The sequence below is a fragment of the Amphiura filiformis genome, chromosome 18, assembly GCF_039555335.1.
Source record: "Amphiura filiformis chromosome 18, Afil_fr2py, whole genome shotgun sequence".
NCBI classification, from domain to species: Eukaryota; Metazoa; Echinodermata; class Ophiuroidea; order Amphilepidida; family Amphiuridae; genus Amphiura; species Amphiura filiformis.
Window position 1 is genome coordinate 27,127,333 of NC_092645.1, and position 27,187 is coordinate 27,154,519.

General features: G+C 34.7%; 1 protein-coding gene across 4 annotated transcripts in view; it reads right to left on the minus strand.

Annotated features, from left to right (window-relative positions):
- Window positions 1-27,187, minus strand: part of LOC140140068 (uncharacterized) — a 117,691-nt gene that overhangs the window by 32,061 nt on the left and 58,443 nt on the right. For all 4 annotated transcript variants that reach the window (XM_072161882.1, XM_072161884.1, XM_072161883.1 and 1 more), the window contains one exon: window positions 526-666. In XM_072161882.1, coding sequence (XP_072017983.1) covers window positions 526-666 — 141 coding nt within the window. The remainder of the gene's footprint in view (window positions 1-525; window positions 667-27,187) is intronic.

Here is a 27,187-nt window from a genome sequence, read left to right on the forward strand (position 1 = left end):
GGACTAATTTATAGCGTCACAATGGTTCATTATGTAAAAAAGAACCCTGACTGCTATGACCCTTTTGAAAATGGTAGACACAATAGGCGGGCGCTGTTCAGCTTGAATAATAAGCCTTTAGAATTTACCGGGAAACCCAAACTGAACAGCGCCCTCCTATTGTGTCTGCCAATCTTTTTAAAAGGCTAATGGAATCATCAGAGACCAATTTTGATATCATTAATATTTATGGACAAAAGGGAGAACATTTCGTATCATTGTGACAAACTGTACTTTATGTCATTATAGCGATTGAAAAAAAATGTGAAAGCATCTTGGGTAGATAAGACATTCCATAACATGTGTAGTCTATTATGGTATCAGGAATTTAAACACCTACCACAGTCTACTCCAGATTGCCAATCGAGATCATGATAACAAAGATACCTGAAGCACCAAAGATGATCATCCCTTTTATACCATCCAAACAAAGATTTGTTTACAAGAATAACATGAGCATCAAGAATGATACGACCAATTATTTACCTAGTTTCTTGCATACTAGATCCGAGGCATCTCTTGTCCATGTGTCGGGACATATCAAGCGCCACATGGAAGCATTGTAGACTTGTACATAGCCTTGGAAATTATGGCCTCCTCCTGTTAATTTCACATCTTGTTCTTCAGCTGCAAAGAAAACAAACAGAAAAACACAATTTATACACACTGCTTGTATGGAAATATGTCATTTTTCATTCATTCGTAGACTTGGAGAAAGCCTGTGATTTTGTAGATGATGCTCTTTAGCTGCAATGAATATAATTTTAAAATAGATATATTTTTGCAAATACATTATCATGATTATTCAGTGCAATAACATTTAAGCAGGAGCGTAGGAATATATGTGCACGAAGATGATGCTCTTCAGGTGCAATGAAATATTGTTTAAAATACAAACATTTTTGCAAATACATTATCATGATTACTCAGTGCAATAACATTTCGGCAGGAGCGTAGGAATATATGTGACCCGTTACAGCAAAAGGTACTTTAAGTCGGGTGGTACATATATCTCATTTGCTAGTGCCAAACACATCTTAAACCAATCAATAATCCTATTGTTGAAGAGAATAATAAGCTGGTACCTATGTCTATAGAACTGTTTGTTATACAGCTCCAGTCTTTGTTCACTAAGTTGGCTAAACCCTATTCATGTGGTGGGTAACAAAAGCAGTGTATTTGATCTAGGTATGTATTAGCCACCCATTCACAATGAGAGGGCATTCCTGAACCTCGTTGACTTGGGGATGATTTGAATTGGCCGCCACTTTAGATTGTTTGATATTTACTGCCAACATTGTAGAAAATAAGACACATGTAGCAGCTGACATAAGGTACCTTTCGCTGTAACGGGTCACATATGTGTATACACCATAATTCGGGGCATACACCTATATCAGGACACAGGATATGTCGTCACGTAGACATGGTCACGTAAATTTTTTAGTGTATTCCATTGGTCACGAATTATTTATTACTATTCAGTTGATTCAACTAATTTGTGGTTCATGTCATTGTAGCCACTGAAAAGATACCATCTATCGAGGGTTTATGGTCAGAAGTTCCTATCTGCAATAGCTTCCCCGTAGACATTTTGAACATTTCTGCATTCTATATTGTACACATCTAAAATATGACACTTGCAGCTATTCCTTTCTTGCCTAAACCCTCGATATGATATTCTTTGTACTAATAGATAGGTACGCATTTGTGTGATGGGATGAGGCGTGTACAGAGGATGATTTAAGCACTTCCCAGAAGTCTTGCGGTTAGCACAGCTGTGTGAGTGAACATGACACCATTGCCCGCCCACTGCATACACACGTGCATGGTTAAATTTGAATTTGGACAGATACATTTACAATAAAAACACCTTCTAAAGGTTGGTCGATTTCACATTTTATGTTATCTACAGAAGGTGTGAATTATCCTTCATGCATACATCACTTTAGATCTAAAATCGACCAAGTAATGACGACACACGGGCAATTCTAAAACAACATCTTTTGCACAGAGTTCAATGGGATTTGAAAAGTAAAGTGGCAGTTGAAACTCTAGTGATAACACTTTTACGGTGCATGATGGGGCTTCCTTAAATCATCCTCTGAGGCGTGTAGGACCTAGGGTGGGTGAGGATGTGATGTTAAGTACCCGGGTATGGATTAGATGGGGTGGCAGTTTGTTTCATTGTGTGTCATATGATTACAAGAATGGAATTGTTTTGCATAGATATTACATAATCTGTAATATGTTTTTTCGTAAAAATATCCTTATTCCAAACGGACATTGCGTAAACATTCTAAAAATAGATGCCGTTTCTAACAACCTGGTTTAAGAGTTATACACGGCCGATTATTTACTAAACACTTAAGCCAACCTTGACAACTTAATTATTAAAGCTTATAGAAGGTATAACTTAAGGGCTGGGGTATGAACGTTTGGACAGTATTTATTTTGGGACATTAGAGCACATCAGACATATCGAATTGCATTCTGAATACGAAGAAAGTCATTCTGATATCAAATAATTTTGATTTTTTGAAATTCGCAATTTAATACACATTTTATGGCAAATCATTAAAATTGATATTTTGATATTTAACAGTACTTGAAGTAAACTTTATAAATCTGATGATTTATACTTAATATGTATGTAGGTGGGATGAAAAGCCGACGATCAATTGAAATTTTGACCTTTCGTATTGAAGATATGGATTTTTTCCCTAAAACACAAAAAAAAAATTAGGTCTTTTTGGGAAAAAAATCCATATCTTCAATATGAAAGGTCAAAATTTTCAATTGACCGTCGGCATTTCCTCCTGCTACATACACTTTAAGAATATATCATTAGATTTATATAATTTACTTCGAGGACTGTTATATATCAAACATTTGAAAAATATCAATTTTTATAATTTGTCATAAAATTTGTATTATATTGTGATTTTCAAAAATGAAAATTATTTGATATCAGAAAGACATGCTTCGTATTCAGAATGCAATTCGATAGGTCTGAGGTGCTCTCACGTCCCACAAAAAAATACTGTCGAAACACAATAAACGCTCATTTTAGATCCCTTAAGGCATAACAGTTATTTGCTATATAATGGTTACAGAAGAAGCAGTTCGCATTGTTTCAAACACATTTTTCAACAACATTATAGATACAGCGGAAGTGGAAACATATATGCATTATTACATAATACTGCGAGCATTATTACAGAAATGCAACATCTCAGATGCGGTGGAAGCTTTTAATGCCACTGGAAACTACAGATTGAAAGAATTAATGGAATTTTCTTCGATAGTATGATAATTATTTAAACTCTTTCATTACAACTACAAATGGGAAATATTTAAGTGCAATATTTTCTAAGCACCATGCAGCCTGTACACAAAGCTGAAAGATGAAGGTCAGCCAAATCCAATGATATTTGGTATGTAGCCTAGCTAGGTCAGAAGGTTCACAACTATGATAGTAAAAAATCAGGTGACCCCCTGGGGAAATTCCATGACCCCCTAAAATAGGCCCTCTTTTGACCTGCCTCAGAAAAAAAAAAAAAAAAAAATGAACAACATTTGACATCATGAAAATGTCCTTTGAAATAACCTGGGTCTGACAGAAAGTTGAACATATTGGAATTGAACTATGCTTTATAAGATGACCTATTCAGAAAAATTTATTTCTTTTGATATAATTACGTAATATCATCGTGGAATTTGGGCAAAAACAGGATTTTTCATAATTTTGAAAGTAGCGAAAAAAGAGCATTTTCAAATCACATTTTCTGCTATATTCAGGCTAACATTGGATCAAACCTTTTGGATAATATAACCAACATGTTGTACTTCTGAAATATGTTTAAATTAGCGTGGGACTTTTTTCCTATACTGCAGGGGAGTTTGTTGATTTTGGCGGATTTTCCGTTTTTTGCTTTTTTTGCTTTTTTTTTGTAGACTCAATTAACGTTTTCCAATGTATAAACATACTAATTATTTTACATTCACAATACGGCTTCAATTCTCAACCAAGGTTATTATTGATTTAAGTTTGATAACTATTTTCATGTGGATTTTGCTCTTTTATTATAGTGGAATTTGTTAATTTTCATGGAATTTGCATATGAATCTCCCTGCTAACTAATGATATGAAACTCGGGTTTCCTAGATTGATATGATATTTATTTTGATTGCTGATTTTAGAAATATGTTTCCAATAACAGAATGTGTTTTATTTAATGGAATTTGTTTTTCCAAGGAATTTGTGTCTTTAAACATATTTTCGAAAGTGGAATTTGCAACCAACATTACACTGTTTAGGTAATAAATCATATTTAAAATAAAATTGACTAATATTTAGTTAACTGTTAGATCAACACATTTATAACAAAACAAAACAAACACCACGCCATACTTCATATGATATCTACTACCAATGCAATGGAATTTTCATTTCTTTTCAAAGGCGAATTTGATAATATGAGTTATCTATCAAATAACATGTACAGGTACTTCAAGCATTGTCTAAAATTGAATGTGAATATGTACATGTAATGATGTACGTTTACAATATCTCATTGAGCGTGTGAGACTCACGCATTCGGGGACTTTATCAGGTGTCAGATCTATTGCCATTTGGTCTAATACCATTTGGTCTAATACCCATTTTATCTACAGACTTGACATTTAGTATGGAATATTTTCTCGCAAAATTCGAGGACTGGGCTGGAATTTCGGACTTTATGCAAAATTGTTCTGTTATTATCAAAATCAAATGTATAGGGTTTGAGGTGATATTTCCTAAACTTCGTCAGCAATTGGCATTTATCACATTTGAAATACACTTGCAATGTACAAATTTTTGAACATGGGAGGAGATTAAAATATGGCTCTTAAAAGTGGTACGTACTCAGAAAGTTTAAATGACCCCCCGGGGTCAAATGTTATAAACTTATGGTACAAAAACAACTGCGCGGATTTCTGGTTGTCCAATGAACTCACGCTGCTTCTTTGTGTACAGTAAGATTGTAAGGGGCCATTCAAACTTTCTGAGTGCGTACCACTTTTAAGAGCCATATTTTAAAAGCTCGATCCTCACACTGTCAAAACTGGTAAATTACAAGTGCATTTCAGTTCTGATGAACACTTATTGGTATTAAGGTTCAGTAAACATCACCTTAAACCTCAATAAATTTGATAATAACAGAATGATGTTGCTCAAATTCAGAAATTTGACCCCCACAAAAAATCCAATTCAGTCTCCTTAAACCCGCAATTTTAGGATAATTCACTACATTATGAGCGCCATAATGTAAACTAATGGAATTTGGAAAGCACATTTTCTGTCAAAAATTATGTTACACCATCTCCCGACACACCCTGATTAATATTTAGCCCGTGCGGTTTATGCAGACCCCTTCCCGACCAGTCTTGGAATTTTGCAAAAAATATTCCATACTAAATATCAAGTCTGTATATACAAAAGGTCTAGTAGTAGTACCAGAAAGGCTAATTACCACGTCTAATAATCATATAGTCTAATGTCCATTTAGTATAATATTGTTTGGTCCATTAACCAGTATGTCTACTGACCATATAGACTAATAACCATTTGGTCTAATATTTTTGGCCCCCACATATATGTGGGACTTATGTTATCATCCAAATGGTTGACTGGTTGTTTGTTTCTTTGTTTGGCTGTCCGGGCAGAAGCAAATTCATTAATCCACTGTGCAGCTTAAACGTAATAACCTATCAACTTCAAACTTGGTTTGGTGATTGGTCATGGTAGCTTGATGTGCTGTATAGTTTTCTGTCATGTTATTGGCATATTTATGAATATTAATGAGCTTATTTGCATATTTTGCCTACATTTTGCAGCTACATTTTCATTAATTCACTCTGCAGCTTAAACGCAATAACCGATCAACTTCAAACTTGATTTGGTGATTGGATATGGTGGCCTGGTGTGCTGTATAGTTTGTGTCATGTTATTTGTATATCAATGAATATTAATTAGCTTATTTGCATATTTTGCCTATATTTTCATTCATCCACTCTGCAGCTTAAACGCAATAACCGATAAATTTCAAACTTGGTTTGGTGATTGGATATGGTGGCCTGATAAGCTGTATAGTTTTGTGATATTTATGAATATTGATGAGCTGATTTGCATATTTTGCTTACATTTTCATCAATCCACTCTACAGCTTAAACGCAACAACCGATCATCTTCTAACTTGGTCTTGTGATACATGTAGTATATGGTGGCCTGATGTGCTGGATAGTTTTGTGTCATGTTATTTGCATATATTTTATTGATATTAATGAGCTTATTAACATATTGCATATTATTTGTTGTTTACACATCTTTGGGTGGGGGCCACCTTAATTATGAACCGCGTAAATTCTAGTATTATTAACAATCTGGCCTAATTACCTTTGATCTAATAACCGTTTGGTCTATTAACCGTATGGTCTAATAACCAGTTATAATCTAATACTATGTCGTGTATTTGCCAATTCATAAAAAAAAATTGTCTACAACTGGTTACGGGCTGTAAATATATGTAAATGAGACGGGCACGTGTATACTACATTCATCAAATATAGTGTACCCAAAAAATTAAGAAGAAGACATATGCGGCCTGCATGTATTGAAAGTGACATTTTGCCGGGCTATGTGTTCTTCTTTTCCGGTTTTTACATGGTATATAAATAATATAACCGGTATAGGCTCATCATGCATCACCAGGGGTGCCACAGGCATGGGACATGGGCCAGTATGAGTTATCTGTCACTCCAAACTTTAAAACGAAATAGGTTTCTATGGGGTTGACCCATAATTTTCATGTCAAAAGGGAGGGGCCTTTGAGGTCTGTAAAGGGGTGGCCCTGAAAATTTTTCATGATTTGCATCAGCCCCCCCCACAAGTGTTTGTGAACGGTCCCTAGACTATTGGGTTTTGGTCTAAATGGTAAATAGGACCAAATGGTAATGGGACCAAGTGGATGTAGTAAAATCTAACACATTCTCACGCATCATCAAATTTAATTTAGGGATTCATTCATGAAAACCACGCTTATACCAGAACATTTTGTGATACTATACTATTTCTTCATCATAATTATACCATTATTTCTCCAACTGAAATCCCTACGCAGATCAGCCGGTCCTAAACGCTGGGCCATATCGCCGTTGTTTAGTCTCAAACAATCAAGCGCGCCGTTAGCATGGTTCGGTAGCGCCATGTATGTAGGCATATATGAATGTAAATTATTGACCAAATACAGCCAAAAGTGGGATATTTGGACATTAAAAAGTCACTTCTAGGTAAAAACTTGCACTCAGTTGTTATTAATAATCTACATACTGATGTTATATAATATTTTCTTTCTGATTAATACAGATTGTTCAGAGTATTAGACAATATTAATATGCTCATTTTGATTTTGTTGATTTACGAACTAATGCAAAATGCAATATTTTAAAGAACCCTCATAATAAATTGGAAAAAGATCCCACAATAGAAAAAGCATTTTCCTATAGTCAAAGGATGGGAAATGTTTATCTAAAAAGGTCATATCAAACTCAGCCTGAATAAAGGCAATAATTAAGTTAGAAATTAGGTAAAATTTGCATTTTTTCTCATTTTCGACATTTTGAAAATATGGCTATATTGAGTTTATGAAAAATCCACCTTAATGAAATTGCTGGCTTCTGTAAATTTGTGAGGAGATTCACCAATATATGTATTTTCAATGCCAATTTGTTTGGGACCTGTTGAATTATGGAGTTTCTTACAATATTTCCTTGAAATGCGATGAAAAACTGCTTTTTAAAACATATGTTAGGTGATTTTGGAGCGATTATGAGGGAGTGGTCATATTTTTTAATGGGGGGCTCCAGAGAATTTTTTAGTGTCATGATTGAAAAGTGTTATCAAAACCTATCAATGTCCCAAAATATTATTGATGGCGGCCGACCTTCATCTTTCACGTCTGCAGGAAATTAGAAAATATGCCACTTAATCATACAAAATAATATTTAAAAAATCAGCATAAGAACCAGAAAGTCAACAACAAAATGATGTTCAAATATCAGTATGAGAAAAATTATTAGAAAATCCCTGATTGCCACAATTCAAAAACATTCTATAAAAATTGGAACAGATATAGACCCCGCCTACTTAACATGCAATAACCTTACGGATAAAAATGCATCGTGATACCCGCTCACACGTGTTCCCGCCCGCAGGCGGTACAAGTCATACTTTGGTCATGCATTAGCTAGGAAATTACGACTCATGTTTCCTCTCGCAGTCTTCTTTTTTTCCCGCCATTATCACAGCACGCTTTCCTAGGGGCTAATTAGCATCTAATGCATTATTTATTTGTTCGATATTTTAATGTAAGCTGTTACATTCTGGTAGATGCATATCCCCGGCATATCGTTCACATGTAAACAGAAGTAGTTCATGGCGTCAATTATCCGTAATAATGAATAAGAAAAAACATTATCAAAACAGGCAGACGATTTTATTTTATACACGGAAATGCACAAATCAAACGTTATTAAAATCTGCGTATGTTGAATGCACAATTGAGTATTTATACATATTAATGATAATACTATCCTAGGGACACGCTCATACTGCTGCTTATTTGCATTTATTTCATATTATTTCCCCATCAACTTTGGATTGTGTATAACTGGTTCAATTTTTGGAAGGGTCAAGCCCTCTCCCATATAAAATATAAGCGATTTATAAGGTGAGTACATTGTATTCTGACTTACATTGTAGGACTGATCGGGCATTTACAATGCAAATTATGATAGAAATTTGTAAAATAATCTTATTACTAATATATAGCCTACTAACTCAATTCAGGTGTACGGATTTGATGCGCAATAGCCCAAAATTACACATATATTTGGATAACAAATATCAGACAAATATTGCTATGAAGACATTGGTACTACCTGCAACTCTTTGCAGTTTGCCCAATTATTAATATTCAGCTGATAATAGATACGTATTGTTATCGGTATCATTTAAGGATAACATATAAGTTCACTCAAGTGAACACTATTCGCCGTAGAAGTAGTGATGTAACTGGATTAATTACCATAGCGACAGTTGAAAACAATTTTTTATGTATTGCACTAATGTTGGTTGCACTCATCACCTGTCATGTGTGCAATCATCCACAATAGCGCTCTTTTCGAAGCCACAAATCGTACATGTGTGAGTGAAACGTAAATTAACTCAGCATAGTGTGAAATTTGCATAGAATTACGATCCAGGCCTTTATGCCTATTCTTTGATAACCAATGGTGCGATGCAGAGTTACAGCGTACGTCTAGTGCAGGGCATATATTAAAAAATTGTTTTAACCTATCGCTATGGTAATTAATCCTGTTACATCACTACTTTTAAAACTCTTTGAAAATAAACGATTTATAATTCCTTAATGTTTAATAAACCATGTCAAAACATCAAATCATCAGGATGTGTCTATAAAATAAATTAGAATATTCAAAAAATGATTTGAAGTAAGTTTGACATTATATTTGCTCAGCGGTTATTGACACTCGAGTTTAAAGACAAATGTTTTACTCTAAAATTGACATAATATAAGCAGTACTTTAATTGATTTAAGCAAAAATATTTATTCATCTTGTCAAATTGATTATACTACATGTATTTTGCAAATACTGCAAATCAACATCACATGCATATGCACCGAAATTTGATACAAAATAATCAATTCATCAAACATCAGCAATCAAAAATTCAAATACAAACATTGGATGGTAAATTAAGAGAGAAGGTCGCAGAGTGCAGAGCGGTATTAAATATCAGTGCTAATACAGGGTGTCTCTGAAAGACACGTACCGTTTTATTTTTACTATTTTTAGTTTCTGAACCAAGCAAGATAAATAATTGATCCAATATTGTTCAAGATATTGATTAGAGTTTTATATTGAATAATTTTAACAGATTAAATACAGCAGTCAATCGATATGAAGCACTGGTTATTAGGTATGAATGAGTCGATGCATATTATTTATGTCTCGTGGAATTAAACAGTAGAATAGCGTGGGGTGGGGGTACGTGCCCCCTCCCTCGTGCTCCTATGACGCTACCCCACTGCGGGGGAAAAGTCTAAAAATGCGGTGTGATTTTCAAACAACACAGGGCCCATTTTTGAAATTTAAAAATGTAGTTTTAGCTTTACTAACATACACTATTCCAAAGGCCTCTGGTTCAAATTTTTGATGGTCATTTTTTTCACTGACTGTCATATGTATGTGGAGACTTGTGTTAAAAACCTTTCTCAGAAATATTACATTTTGTTTTGGTGTGTTGTTGTGGCATTAAAACACTCAAAAATGAAATTCTCCGACGATACAGTTCGATCAAAGACACCCTGTAATTGTTGGTATACCGCGAGAAAATTGAGGTTAATCTATGATGGCACATCCCGGATGTGGGATGATTTCCGGTTAGCGCGTTTTAAAAAGCGTAACTTATAATCTATTATTATTGACTCTTTCCTATCATCATTATCTTGGAAGATAAGGGAATGCCAAACTATAATCCTACGACAATTCGACGTAAACATATTGAAGGTTGTTTCAAGTATATCTTTAAGTATTTTATTGAAGAAATTCCAAGCAAGTTTGTACATAATAAATTTGAATCAGATTTTTGAAAAGATTCAAAGAGTTTCGATGTTAACACTCTGATGTTCACTTCTACTAAGTTAAACTTTGTAACAACGTGGACCTGTTGGTGCATTTTGCACCAAACACACCGATTCAGTATGAGGAACATTTATACTTAATCTACTAATATAATAAGCATCATCTGCATTAGGATAACACGTACGGTGCTATATTTTTGAGAATTATTTGTTAACGCTGTGTCGTCTGCTATCTTTGTTCGCGCGGGAAGGTTAAAATACGGAGATAAACATGAGATATCGGTGCTGCCCTCCATGTACGTGTGCATAGATTATGAATGCCACTGTGCTATAGAGGATTTTGTGTATAGTGAAGATGAGACTCCGTATGGTATTACGATTATTTACAGGGCAGGCAAAAATATAAATGTTCTCTATTGTATTCAGGAGGATATCAAGGCAAAAGGGTAAAATATAGGATCGATTGAAATAAATAAATAAATGCATGTTGTTTAAAACATTCAAGAGATTTTTATTTTTCACTTTCTAGCATGCACATAAAAAACGAAAATGTTAATAAATCATTAATTGATAAAGTAAGATCTTATAATACTGGACTCAATAATTTGATGCTCATGCTAAAATGGAGATTTTTCGAATGTGTAGGGGTGTGCTGCTGCCGTTGTTAACGATTTGGAACCTTTCAGTACACAAGAACCACAACATGTAATAAGCGAATATATTGTCACTGTATTGGGAGCTATTGTCACAACAGACTAGATCAAACGAAGTTTATTCCACTAATTCCAAGTTCATAAAAAGCACACAGAGCAAAAAAAAGGTCTTTCAATAATATCTAAGAACAATTTCCATGAAGTAAATGTTATGCAAGCATCTGAGCCTGGCTGGTTTTTTAATGCTGAATCCGTCCTCGCCCACATAATGTTTGATATATGATATATGAAGGCCAGTGCATGGAGATATGTAGAGATACCTTTCGTCTCTAAATAATAGCAATGACGGATGTTAGTTCGACGCTTCACATAATTCGATACGGTAAACACTGTCCTTGCATGTAATCCTCATTCTCTAAACCTGCAGACGACAAGTTTTTTTTAAATTCAACAATTTGAAAAATGAAAATTTTCATGACCATATTTGAAATTAATATGAAAAATGCAGTAAAATGAGTACAAACAAGCCTGGTTTTGATTAAATATCGCAAAACTTGATGCTGAAGCCTATTCAGATTCAGATTCAGATTAAATTTATTTCAAATTCGTGGCCCGTAGGCCAAATTACATGAAATATTACATTTGCATTGTTTACATTAAAAGACATAAAAAACACATATAAAATATACATAAAAACACCAAAAATTACTCAAAGAAATTAATTGCACTTGTTGAGGCAAAATCTCACACTCACCCCATACAGCTCACACACCCCTATATCTCCACACACACTTTACATACACCCACACCCAAACTATCAGCCCTCCATATACACACACCCACACACACCACAGATGCTCTAAAGAATTTAATTTTATAAAGCAGTATTTAATAAATAACATAACAAAATATTGCACATATTTAAACTGGACCAGCCAAATTATAAGGAACAAATTGAATACATCAAGATAAAAATGCTGTCATAAAATCATTAAAACACACCAGCTGAATATGAACATAATGAGATGCACTAATTAAGTAGATGAGTGAGATAGGGTATTGAGCTGTTCCCATATCTTTTTGTTTTTGTTCTGGGGACCTGATACTTATTGCACTGTCTAAGGGTCATATTGTGGGTCCTCATATTGTGTGGAAACCATTCTGAGTACCTATCAGATTCGACACATTTTTGAGCAAACTGTGTACAGAGATGTAGTCTTCTATCATTCAAGGTTTGGAGTTCCAACTGGTCAAGGGAATCTGTGTAGGATGAGTAATTAGCACCAAGGATAATGCGGCAAGCCCTCTTTTGGATGCGCTCTAATTGATGTGCCTGGTCGTTGGTAATACAACCATGCCAGACAGGGGCTGCATATTCACATGTTGGGCGAACATAAACAATATAAACAGAGACTAGGTCACCAGTTGGAACACCAAAGCGTTTGAGACGTGAGAGCATGTACAATCTTCGACTGCTTTTTGATACCATATTGTTAACCTGAGACTGCCAGCCAAGATTGGACTGGACAGTCAGTCCCAGGAGCTTAGTCTCAGACACCACCTCAAGCTCAATCCCAGCAATGTGAAGACTAGGAGGGACAGGTGGTTCCCTCATGAAACAAACCTGCATCACCTTGCACTTACTCGGATTGAGCTTGAGATGATGGTCTTTGCCCAAGCATCCAAGTCCTGAACATCGGGTCCAATCTGGCTGACTTGTTTAGCAGGACGAACCTCTCCAAGGGTGAGATCATCGACATACTTAAAGCTTTTAGTCAGAGACTCCTCAGAAGCATTGTTGATCACACCAAGAAATGTGATGGGGCCCAGCTTAGTGCCCTGTGGGACACCACATGAGAGAGTTTCCCATTCTGACAGGGCAGAGTGGTACTGCACCCGTTGACGACGAGCTGTGAGGAAGTTTATAATCCACGGCAGTAACTCGCTTCTGACACCAAGCTCGTAGAGTCTCTGGATAGCTAAAGTATGGTCGATGCAATCAAATGCCTTGGAGAAGTCCGTCACAACTAGGGTTCCTACAGTTCCTCCTTTGTCTGTACCTTTGAAGAAAACATCAAGAATTTCAATTAGACAATGAGAAGTAGACGACCCTTTGATACTACCATATTGGTTGCGGTCAATTGCATTAGAAATATCATCAAGCACCCAATTTGCAACAAACCCCTCACATACTTTTGCCAAAAGGGAAGTCAATGAGATTGGCCTTAGTTTTGAGATTGTAGCAGGGGTTTCCTTTGGAATTGGGGCAATTGTGGCATCTTTCCAAACTTGGGGACCATTCCATCTTTTAAAGATGAGTTGAATATATCTGTTATTGGGATGCTAAACTCACAGGCAAACTCTCTAATCAACCTCCCAGGAAGACCGTCAGGTCCTGCTGCTTTTTTAACATTCAGTTTTTTCAGAGCATTGTACATATCCCATACCTGGATCTGAGGTGGCAATCTTGCAGGTAGGAAGGCAGGCAGCGCCTGTGGGTTGATTGGAGGTCTACTTTGTGAGACTGAGGCAAAATTATCATTTATAGCCCTTGCAATTGCTTTTTCATCATTTTGCTGGACACCAGGGACTGAGATAATTGGCCTTTTCTGGCATTTGTTGGTTATTAGTTGGATTCCCTTATGCCAGCCTGATGGATCACTTGACTTGAGGTTCTGAATGCGATCTTTGTAGTAAAATTTCTTCGCTTGATCAATGGCACGACTAACCTTATTGCGGAGAAAGCGCCAAAGAAACATTTTCTTCTCTGCAAAAGCTACCTGACGTTTCCTGATTAGGTTCTTAATCTCAGGGTGATCCAAGGTTTATCCTCAGAATGTAGTTTGATAACCTTAGAGGGAAGTGAAGATCAATTGCTTCCTGAACAGTAGCATAAAATACATTCGCTTTATCAGCAGGAGATGTCGCGTTCAGAACCTCAGTCCAAGAATGTTTGGTTATCCATCTTCCAAACTCATGCACACTTTGTTTACGGAATGGCCTAACTGTTCTTTTGTGAGATTTACCGTTCTTACTATACCCTACTGGTGACCAGTAGACAGTGTTGTGGTCACTTTTACCGATTGGAGAGCTCACAATAGGAGTACCATAGTACTTCTGAAGGTTTGTAATGATCAAATCCAAGATAGCATTGTTACGTGTTGGTTTATCAACAACTTGTTTTAATGAATGGGCTCTGCACAGCGGGTTAATATTGAGCCTATTAAAATCACCTAAAATGACTATACCCAATTCAGGGTGCTGAGACTTTAGAGTATCTAGAGTTGTCAAAATATGTTCAATCAGCAAGTCTTGATACGGTGACTCGGGTGGTATATAGACAGCACAGATAACTATTGCAGACACAGCTCGTGGTAGGCGGTGGGGCGGGCGCGAAGCCAAATGCATTCCAATTCGTCGGGCACATTGATGTCAGGTAAGGTCTCCACTGGAATGTTTTCATTGGAGTAAACTGCGACACCACCTCCGCGTTTTTCAATTCTGGTCGTGGTAAACAGATTGAAACCATCTACTGCAAGAAAGTCATTGTCAACTCTATCTGGTTGCCAAGTTTCAGTGACAACTGCTATATCAATGGGGTTGATATCTGTTTGTTTGAGCAAAATCTCCAGCTCATCAAACTTATTCATTAATGAGCGGGCATTTGTAAGAAACAGTCCTGGAAGGAGGAAGCTGGTTGTGTTTGATTCAGTTTTTGTGGGTGGCAGATTTGATGCTGATGGAACTTGCGCAAGCACTGCTGGTGGGCGTGTTGGGCGGGGTGAAACTTCTGATGGTCTATTTCCAACCACAACTTGTATAGGGCGTTGGATTTTTCCACCTGCTCGTTTACCCCTTTTAAATGCAGTTTTGAGAATGCCAAGTCCATTTAGCTTGTGTTTGATAGTAGGTGAAAGTTTTATATTACTTGATGATGCAATTGATTTCAGTGTTTCAGAGTTATATACATATTGCACTGGTGTGTAAGACGGCTGTGTCATTGCGAATATTCAATATTGTAGGCTTGAACAATGGATTCGCACAGGGCTGACATTAAACGCCTCAAAACCCGTAGGTTGTGCGTGTTGGTACGGAGACAGCAAGAAAATGTCAACCCTAAGTAAATCTATATCAACACACAGTTAAGCTTACGACAGTGGTGGTGACACTCGATGCAGCAATAAGTCTTTATATTTTAAGAGTTCTGAAAATCTTTCTTCAGCGGAGGTACCAGTTCACAATTAATATTCATAACACACACACTCACGATAAAACAGCACTGCAAAAACGGTGAAAATCCGGCACAAAATTTCAGACGATACGGAGTGGGTGTGACTGCTACAGAGCGCCACCAAGCTATATTACTATAGCTCAGTAATCTAAGCATCAATCCCGAGTCCTAACCAAGTCCTACTGCTCTAAACTTAACTTTGGACCTACTGAAAGTCAGAAGTTATCTGGTCTTTGGGTTGATCATGTTGCTTGCGTGCCGAAGAGGTGGAGGACTATGATATATGACAGCATTGACAGGTATGTAATGACCTGTGCGCGCAATACAAAACACGGTTGTTTGGTGTTATCATTATTTCATTAATTTTTGTAACAAAACAGTATATAATGTTTAATTCTAGACCAGGACAATACCAACAGCTATCATACTAATATACACATATATTTTCTAGCTTTTTTTAAACATAGATTTTCCTTTATCAAATTGTTCATCTTTTTCTCTCTTTTTGTGGTAAGTTTTATTCTATAAATTGCATATTTGTATGAAAATTGAGGGCGCTACTTACATATATTTTTTATTTAATTTAGCCCAATAATATGATTTATTCCTTTCATTTCATGATGAAAATGAAGTAGTTTGAAATTTCCTTACAATATGTTACTCATTTTTGTGATTTAATGTCATTAGACAAGTGTCTACCCCTTGTAAAGATGCAAACAAGATTTAAGATGAATAGCGCCATCCGTGTTCAACTTTACTTTAAAATTAATACAGTTTTACATGCAACCGTGAAAAGAAAATCGCCACTGACCAGGTAGATGATGTTTATAATAATCTGAAAATAGCACCGTAAGTGAGTAACATCAAATACTTAATATGTACACAAGTAATGGAACAGAGATCATGTTTGTCTAAAGGGATGCATATAATTGCTTTTTTTTTTTAAATCTGTGCAATAAAGGGTTATCTTACAAGAGATTGTATACTATTCAACAATGTTCAATATCTTAACTATGCTGCCTGTGAGAAACACTGTTTTCAAAAAGACATTCAATATTGTAGAGGCGTAATTTAATGTTAGCAAGGTTAAAAATTAACGTTAAAACACTTTATCCATCATCATAGAAGCATAATAATTCCTCTTCTGTCATCGTTGCGTCAAATCCATCTGGGTATGAGTTGCTATAGAAAGAATATTGGTTGTCCAGGTGAAACTGGTAAATCTATGGCCAAATCCTGGTATATTGGCATAAAATCCATCTGAATATCCGATTCCACCTGGGTATTAGCTGAAACATATTCTTCAATGGCACTAACGTAACGAGAGATATGTCAAGTTTAATGATACCAGTTGCAGTTCATATTTAACATACTGCTACTTACGAATCCAGTTATTATAGCAACCAATATAATAATCGCAATTTATTATGATTTCTTAGAAGCATCTTTTTATCAAAGTATATCGATAATATTACAGATATTCACAGTTTCTACATAGGTATACTGCTTCGCAAGCGACTAGCCGTGTTAACTTGATTATCCTTAAGAATATAACACGTTCGGGAAAATTGTTTTTTTTTCTTATCAATTTGTAAAATATACACTAATCAAGGACGCGTGTGTGTATGGTAGTGTATTCTCACTAACGGTTAAAGCTTAAGACTTTGGAAGATCAAGATTTCCATCAGGCGTGTAATAAGAACTCAAAAGAAACACCAGAGAAACTTCAAATATTACACCAAATAGCACAGTAATATTTGTCTGTTAAATGTTACGGATAAGAGTTCAGTATTTTCCCAAAAATGCACAGATAAAGTTAAACAAGTAGGTAAGTGACCTGTCATTGAGCATGATTTTAAATATTTATGTGTTATAATTCTTGTGAAAACACGGATTTGTAATAAGCTAATAATTTCAAGGTCATTTTCAAGTTCTTCCTATCCAATATGAGCGCATTTGGTGTCATATTTGGTGCTAATTTTGTGGGCGGAGAAACACTTGTTGTTTTGATCGGCTACTATTTCCTATATTTTATTAAGTTGGTTGAATCTTACAATGGCGCGTTCTCGTGTGAACACTGATGTTATTAAAACTCCCTGGATATATATCAACCAGAAAATGAGTAAAATTATGAACGCATCACGCCCAGGTACTTTACACCTCAACACAGTAATGATCTCTACCGCAGCGGTATTAACATAGATGCACAATTCCCACATTCTGTGTATTCCCAATACGCCAGCGAACATCTTGTAGTTGTGGTTGAGTTTATTTCAAAACGGAAATGACATAGTGAAGTGTTGTTTATGCGTTTTTGGTTGCTATAGCATAACTCATTTTAATGCACAAAATGACATTATGAATATGGCATGTAGACATAAGTGGAGCATAACGGGTGCGAAATGCAATATAGATTATTCTCTAGTGAATGCCATCTGTACATAATGTTGTTGCATTTAGATGAGATATCTCTATATTTAACTCTCTCCACGCTGGTGTCGACTGCAGAGGACAAGTTAAAAAAATTCAAAATTTAAAAATTTCAGAATTGCAAATTTTCATGACCATATTTGGAATCAGCATGAAAAATGCATTAAAATGAGTACAAACAAGCCTAGTATTGGTTCAGTGGTTGTTAAGATAGCTTTTGATATTTTGACAAAATCTCTCAAAACTTGGATTTTTCATGTTGATGCCTATGGCTAGCATGCAGAGCATTAAGCAAACCAAAGCAACCGATTCCGTTTAATGCTCTGATGCATGTTATTGCAAGATAGCGAGATGTGCAGCCGTTTGCGCTCAGTGTGTTGAATTTGTTGTATTAGTTTCCAATCTAAAACCTCATTAAGTAGATAATATATTTTATTCATTGATTCTCGCTTATTTTACATGTTTTAGTATTGAAATGAACTTGTTTTGTACAGTATTTTAATTTTCTTGACGTTGCTGCATATCCGTCATGTCTGTAAGAAGTGCTGTTTAAATGAATACCATAACGATTTCACTCTCGTGTAAAGCACACGAGGCTATAATATATTCAAATTATCTTGTAGGTTTGGGAAAAGGTTAAAGGACATTGGACAAGACCATTCTCCGAAATAGGGAATACGTTAACATAAGTTTTTTTGTTTTTTCATAACTGTATCATGTCTATACTCAGGTTGTATTTAACACCACGCTGACATACACCACGCGGGTACAAACCCAGCAAACACAAAACGTTTTCGATATCATTCGCAAAAGGTTATAAAAGGTTGTCAGAAAACGTTTAAATGTCGGGTTATATAAAGGGTATAAAAACGTTTTAATAACATTCCAAAAACATTCTTGAAAACTTGATACAAAACATTCTAAACAGAATGTTATTTTGGGGTTGAAAAATATTTGCGAAAAAATGTTTGCCCAAAATATTTTCAATAACGTTTTAAAAACGTTTTCATGACCTTTATATAACCCGACATTTAAATGTTATTAAAAGTTAAAAAAAACCATTTTAAGAACATTTCTGTGTTTGCTGGGTTCAAACATTTTAACATAATGTTATTTAAGTATTGACACAATATTTGGCAAAAATGTTTGTAAAAATAGTTTACAATAACATTTTTTGAAATATTTAAAAATATTGTTGTAGTGTGTTTTCATACAAAACGTTTTAAAACGATATCATGACCTTTATATAACCCGACATTTTAATGTTATTAAAACGTTTTTACCTAAACCAAAAGCCAAAATATAACTTATTTAAAACGTTTGTAAAACGTTTTTGTGTTTGCTGGGAACAAACACGGTATTAGACAATTTCAGTGGAAATTATAAACCCACTTATCGCGACTTTAGTCTTCCAAACAGGTAGTGTGAATGGGGTATCTGAATGGGTGACTCCATTTTAAATCCACAACCCTTGTGTGAGAGATTAAGGTCATGTCTTACATAGTGGGCGTTTTGATTTCAGCAGGACTGGCGCTATAATGCATCACACCCAATTTTTAATGGAATGGCCAGGTAATATACAATCATGTCTTAAGTGATTTAGACCTTCTAATATAATCACAAAATGAATAATTTCTTACCCGTAAACATGGCAAAGGATACTTGCTACGCGTAAGGTAAATATACATTAGGCTTTTAATCAATATATTTTATGCCAATGTAGTATTCGAAGTGATTTTATTTCATAAAACTACGCATCGTACCGACCTGTGTGCAGTGTATGAATCTCATTTCAAATACATGTTTTGTAATGTATCCATTCTCGTGATTCTATTTCTAGAAACACATTGCCTCCCCACATCCCATAATTGCAGAATTCTCACATGATGTAAAATGAATATTTCAATTCCTAACTTTTAATTTATATGCATTCCAATTTTGCCTCAAATCATAACTTGAAGAGCGAAATCAATAGTAAAAAAAATCTCAAGTTGCTAAAAATGTAATAGAAAATATGTAAGTTAAATGTAACTCTATCAACTAAATCTTATCAAATATTTCTACGATATAGTATTTTGCCCTAAGAAAGAAATACTATTTGCTAAAGAAAACGAAGCAAAATCTAAATATATCCGATTTATCTCAATACGACCCATATTAATGAATAAATTTCCTCTTTAAGTCGATGGAATGACCTTGACTTTCTCTTCTCCTGCGTTAGCTTGGTACCGGTTTGTTATCCGGCTTCTTTGTGGAATTTGCTGTGAGATAAACACAATTTGCTCAGCAACAAAAAGTACTTAATGTACCATGTGTTATTAATACTGAAGTATTCCGTGTATCATGTAAATGTTGTTTGTACGTGTTGTGTGAGAAAGCAGATTTTCTTAAGGCCACAGGGAATACCATTTATCATGTATCATTTAAAGATGTGCATTTCAGTCGCGTCAACATGTCTTTATATTGTATTTTCTTAATAGCATATTGCATAACTCTTTCTGTAAAGGTTTTAAGACTTGATTTTGGTCACGAGAATATAACAACAAATGCAAAGTATGCGATTCTGCATAATTCATTTTACTACCTTATTGCAAAATCTTTCTCTACTTATATTTGCTCAAAAAATGTTGCAAAATTTGAAGTTTGCAATTTCACAAAAAGAAATTAGCATGACTGTTGTATTCCATGAAGACATTTTGGAATAAAGACCTAAATTTTATAGGCTGCAAGCCATTTTGCGTAAAAATGTAGCTTAATCAAAAGAAGAAATTTCTATAATTAAGTATCCATATTGTATGGAATACATTTGTAATGTCAGGGAGTGTCATCGTCAGTAATGTGAATTTTTGTACAAAATGCCGTGGGCGAGCGCTCAATGTCAAGGGTAGGAAAAATGAATAACTAAAGGGACTTAAGAATGGTTGCATGTCTGATGGCATGGTTCAATAACATTTAGCAGACGAGTATTGTGGAAAATGTGACATCAAGTTATAGGGAATGAGTTTTTGTACCCAAGTTATTCAAATAAAAGGTCATTATTCAGTTATTATGTACTTAAGCATATTGGAGTCATGGAACTGTGTTCTGGCGGATCGTGCAGATATTAACATGTTGTAAATACTAATGGAATTATGATAAGACTAGCAGCGTACATTTTGAAAACATTAGTATGTGAAAACTCGTAGAAGAAATATCAAGGATTGTTAAAAAGAAATAACCCTGTAAACGACAATGAAAAATAACGTGGTGATTTGTGAAAACATATAAACTGAAAAAGCGAAGAACAGCTCCATAACAATTTATTGTTATTGCATATCCTTACATGGTAAAAAAAATGCTATGAAAGCTTATAATAATATAAAAGAATATGGAATTTGAGTATGTGAACAGCAATTTAATGAGATGACTTTTTTTGAACACAATCTTAGGAGGCTTGTTTTAGGATAGGATAAAATATCATTGCTAGATGTGCAATGTTCATGATGTTACACAGGTTCACATGTCAATGTATACAACATACCTTCATCACATTTCAGAATATGTGAAGTAAAGAAAGAAAGGCATTGGTTATTTTTCTTGTTTTAAGCACTTTGCAAAAATTCAGCGATACAATGCAGTAAAAAAAGCAGTTAAAGGAAGAGTAAAATATTACAATACATTTTGCATTAGAATTCCTGGTGTATAAACCACACATCTCCAACAAGTCTGTGTCAACATATCAGTGATATGATCTATGATCAGAATTTTTGATTTGATATGTTCGGGTTTTGACAACCCTGGATAACCCAAGAAAGCCTCTATTGAAGCTTATTTCCATTGGGGTCCATTTGAACACCGGGACGGGTTAGGAACAGTCAGGGGTTAACACCCTACTCTTTTCGAAACTGGCTGCGAGATACATGTACAGGTGTGGCTCTCTGTACACGGGACCGACGGCTTAACGTCCCCTCCGAAGGACGGAGTACTTTCATGGTTCATTTACCCAATTCTAAATGAACCATGGGGAGAGCGGAAGTCTGAATTTAATCTACAGAAGTTGCCAATTAATTTCAGACTTTTTTCCAAGTCAATATCCCAGCAAATCGCCACCGCCGGGAATCGAACCCGGGACCTCATGCACTAAAGGCAAGTACCCAAACCACTGCGCCACGCTCTCCCTTAAGAAGAAGATTAACATTTCATTATGGCGGGCACCATAGAGATCTTAATGACGATCTGTGCTTGATTTTAATCCAACAAGTATATCAATAATGATACAAAAATTATCCTGAAGGTATGATGACCTTTAACCCCATTACCAAAAAAAATCATATCTCACATGAAGATCAACATTTTCCCACAATGCTTTGTGGTTTTAAACAATACATTTGACATTGTAGAAGAGCTATTGTGGCCGTCATATATATAGTAGTTGATTCTCAACTGGTGTAAATGATGAACAGCTTTACACATAGAGTGCTTGCTCATAATTAAAAACAAATGCATTTCTACATCATGCAGCACATGTTTGTAGGGAGTGCAAAAATTATGGCGGACAATATGGACAAAATAGCTTTATAAAAGACCTATATCATTCCATGTGATAATTACAATGAAACAATGAGATATCAGATAAACATTAACGACATCTTGCTTACACTTACACTTATCAACTTTCAACCGTGCACATTTGTATATAGAATACTTAATTCAAGCTAACGTTACATAATAAACACTATAATGCAAATTGAAAATAACTTATTTCTATAAGTAAGTACGTGATGTACTTCATTAAAAATAATGGTTTATTCAAATGAATTGCTTATATAACGTGTATTGCACTTTAATAATTTTCATTTACGTTTTATAAGGGGCTTGATTCTGGAGATTGTCATTGACAAAGCTTTGTATTGTCTGACGAATCGTACACGTCATAATGTAAGACGGAACAATACAACACGGCCAATCGGCCACTCCTTAATGGAATGTCCATGTGATATACATGTCTTGTTTGACCGTCGACGCATCGTTTCCTAGTGATTTCAACCTTCCAATATAATCACAAAATAAATAATGCCATACACGTAAAAGATACTTGATACCCGTAGGGGAAATATGCATTGGGATTTTTAATCAATAAATTTTATGCCGATATAGTATTCGAAGTGATTTTATTTAATAAAACATTACGTCGTACCGACCTGTGCCATGTATGAATCTTATTTGAAATACAATGCATTTATTCTAGTTGTAGAAAAACGCTGCATCCTCGTATGCCATATTTGCAGAATTCTCAAATAATGCCAAAAAAATGAATAATACATATTTTTACCATTTAATAATGCATTCCAATTCTGCCTCAAATCATATTTTGAAGAGCAAAACCAATAGTCAAATATAAATAAAATTCCCAAGTTGCCAGAAATGTAATAAAAATATGTAAATCAAATGTAACGCTATCACCTAAATCTGATAAAATATCTTTACATCTTAATATTTTGTCGTAAAAAGAACAGGGAAAGAAATACTATTTTATTAACGCGAAGCAAAATCTAAATATAACCGATTTGAAAAAGTCTTTAATAAGAACCATATTAATCAATAAATTTCATCTTTAAGTCAATTGAAGTGTAACAAACGACCTTGACTTTCTCTTCTCCTTCATTAGCTTGGTACCGGTTTGTTATCAGGCTTTTTTATGACATTTGCTGTGACATATTTACAATTTGCTCAGCAACAAAAAGTACTTAATGTGCCATGTGTTATATGTATTCCGTGTATCGTGAATATGCTTTTGTATACTGTTTATATACATGCTGTGTGAGAAAGCAGATTTTCGTAATGCCATAGGGAATATAATTTATCATGTATCATTTAAAGATGTGCATTTCAATCGAGTCAATATATCTTTATAATGTATTCTCTTCAATAGCATAATGCATAACTCTTTCTGTTTGAATTTTGGTTTTGATTTAAAAAATTTGCAAAAATATTATGGAGTTTTTAATTCTGTATAATACTTACGTTTATGAATTCAGCATAACTGATATAAATAAAGACATTCGGATAAAGACGTCAAGTAATAATTATTCTTCGCGACATTTTGCAAGGAGAGAAAATCCTTAATGTAATTATATTAAAAAGCATCCATATTGTACATGTTCTATGGAATACATTTATAAAGTCAGGGAGTGTCATCGTCAGTAATGTGAATTTTTGTAGAAGATGCCGTGGGCGAGCGCTCAATGTCAAGGGTAGGAAATATGAATAACTAAAGTGACTTGAGAATGGTTGCATGTCTATTGTCGTAGTTCAATGACTGTCACTTTACAAGCATAGTTGAAAATGTGACAACAAGTTATAGAGAATGAGTTCTTGCACCCAAGCCTTTCAAATAAAAGGTCATTATTCAGTTATTATATGATTGTACTTGTAAGCATATTGTGGTCATGGAACTACTGTTGTAAATGCTAATGGAATTATGATAAGACTATCAGCATACATTTTGAAAACATGTGACAACTCTTAGAAGAAATATCAAGGATGTGGAAAAAAGCAAAGTACAGCTAAGAAAGAAGCTCCATACGTTTGTATTTGAATTACTCGTTGCATTACGGTTAAATTACGTAACAAAAAATGGCGATTACAGCTTATTTAAGAACTTCGACATAGTAACGATGATTTGAACGATATTCGTGACGGGTAAAGTTGAACAAACTCTTAATAGGTTTGCTTTAGGATAAAAAAAAAATGTCATTGCTAATAATGTAATATCGACGATGTTATACGCTGTTATACATGTCATGCCAATTATTGCATTATAAACAAAATACATTCATCACGTTTTAGGGGAATGCGAAGTAAAAGCACTGTTCCTTTTTCATGTTCTAGCAATTTGCTAAATTTAACGAATCTACAGGAATAATTCAGCGATGTAATGCGAAAAAAGCAAAGAATAGATACAAGAACAGTGCTATATTACAATGAATTTTGCATTAGAATTCCCGGTGCATACACCACACATCTCCAACAAGCCTGTGTCAACATATCGGGGATAGGATCTATGATCAGAAGAAGATTAATATTTCATTATGGCGGGCACCATAGAGATCTTAATGACGATATGGGCTTGATTTTGATCCATCTAAGTACATCACTAATGATAAAATAATTATCCTAAAGGTATGACGACCTTTTGACCCCCATTACTGATCATTGTAGCTAACAGGAAGAACAATATTCCCCCACAATGCTTTGTGGTGTTTATCCATTCAGTAGCTTATAGCTATTAATTATTATGGCAAAAACTTGCTGAGTAACGAACTGGTACATGTATTTTTAATCGGTTGCAAAGCTTATTTTCCCCTGGATACCATTTTAGTCAAAAATAAATATATTTTGATCTGTCTATCTATTCATAGTACATATAAAACAAATTTATAATTTTCATATTTGCCTCGTCGAATAAAGTGCCAGTATGCACATCTCTAAACATAATCATAATATTATAGCAGGTAATTCAGAAAAGTGTGTATTTTAGAATTAACACAGGGTTGCTTTAATTTGCTCGGTTGGTACTGATGCGTGCATTGCAGAGTTGCATTCTGGGAATTATGCTTTAATACCAACATTATACAATACCAAGTAATTACTGATTCAGTACAAGCAATCTTACAGCCATTGTATGTACATAGTAGGAAATGGACGTCGTGGCTTCATCTTCCCATGTACAACGTGCATCAAGATGTTAATATTTCGAATCACTCAGTACTAGAAAACATATGCTAAAATGGCTGGAATTGATTTATAAAATTTTCACAGAGAGTTGAATTTATGTCAAATATCAAAAGATGTACTTTACTGTATAATAACAGATATTCAACAGTGTACGTTTTCCATGTGAAGCAAGTACGATGTGCAAAAATAATAAGACTTATAAGAGCGTACTTAATACGATTATTGCGAGTTCGTGAACATTACCGATTTAGTTTTTAGTTCTGATAAATGATGAGCACCTGGATGAGCCCGGACACGATCAGCATACTACTGGCTATTCCAGTTGAGATCCATACACCCCTATGGAAAACATGGCAATAATCTCTAACACAGGGAGTGTGCATTTCAAATGGAGTCACCCATTCCGTTCTCCCATTAAATTCACACTCCCTGTGTGGAAGATTAAGGTAATGTCTTCCATAGGGGGTGTATGGATTTCAATCGGAATAGCGCAATGCTGCAGTGGATTGGGGTCAGTGAATTATGCTGACTTGACATTAAACTGGCAACCCATCAAGTAATGACCGATAACCCCTGCATCGTGATGGCTGACATCCAACAAGCTTTAAGTATTTAACATTCCGTTTGTTAATTGATGTATCCAAATGAGATAGTAAAAGCTGGTAGTACTAGTAATGAATCAATAACATTTGGTCATTATAGCTACTTCATTATGTACATGGAGGTAATAACATTTTATTATTTTTTTGAACAAACCATTATGCATTATGTTGTCATGTAATGCCATAGATTAAATAGCTGACAACACAGACAATTAGATTTTAAAAGGCTTGTAACATTCTATGAGTTAATTAATGAAACAATGATTTGTCAGCTTTAAAACTTGCAGGATATTGCCTACTTTATATGAGTATACATTGTTTTTTAAACTAAGGTTACGTAATAAACACTATGCAAATTAAAACCAGATTAATTCTTTTTTAGTCCATGTGCTTCATTGAAAAACATAATTCAAATTAATTGTTTGTGTAATCTGCAAAATATATTTGTATTCATTTCAGCTTTCAGCTGTTAATGCCTAGATACATGACAATAAACCTAATTAAGAATAATGTAAATCGCCTTTGTCAAAATGTAAGCTTCTAATGTAAGCTGTGCCTAGATATACATATGGCAAAAAAACCTAATATCCCAAAGAATAATGTAAATTCCATTTGTCAAAATGCAAGCTTCTGATCAAAAATAAAAATCATCATAATTATTTGAAGAATACGAACAAGGCATTTGACACATGGTCATATCTGGCATGAAATAACCTCTCCGATTGTCAGTAATAAAATACAAGATAAACACAAACAATGGTTTTATAGATATATTATACAGTGGTATTCCAGTATCTTGTCATTTTA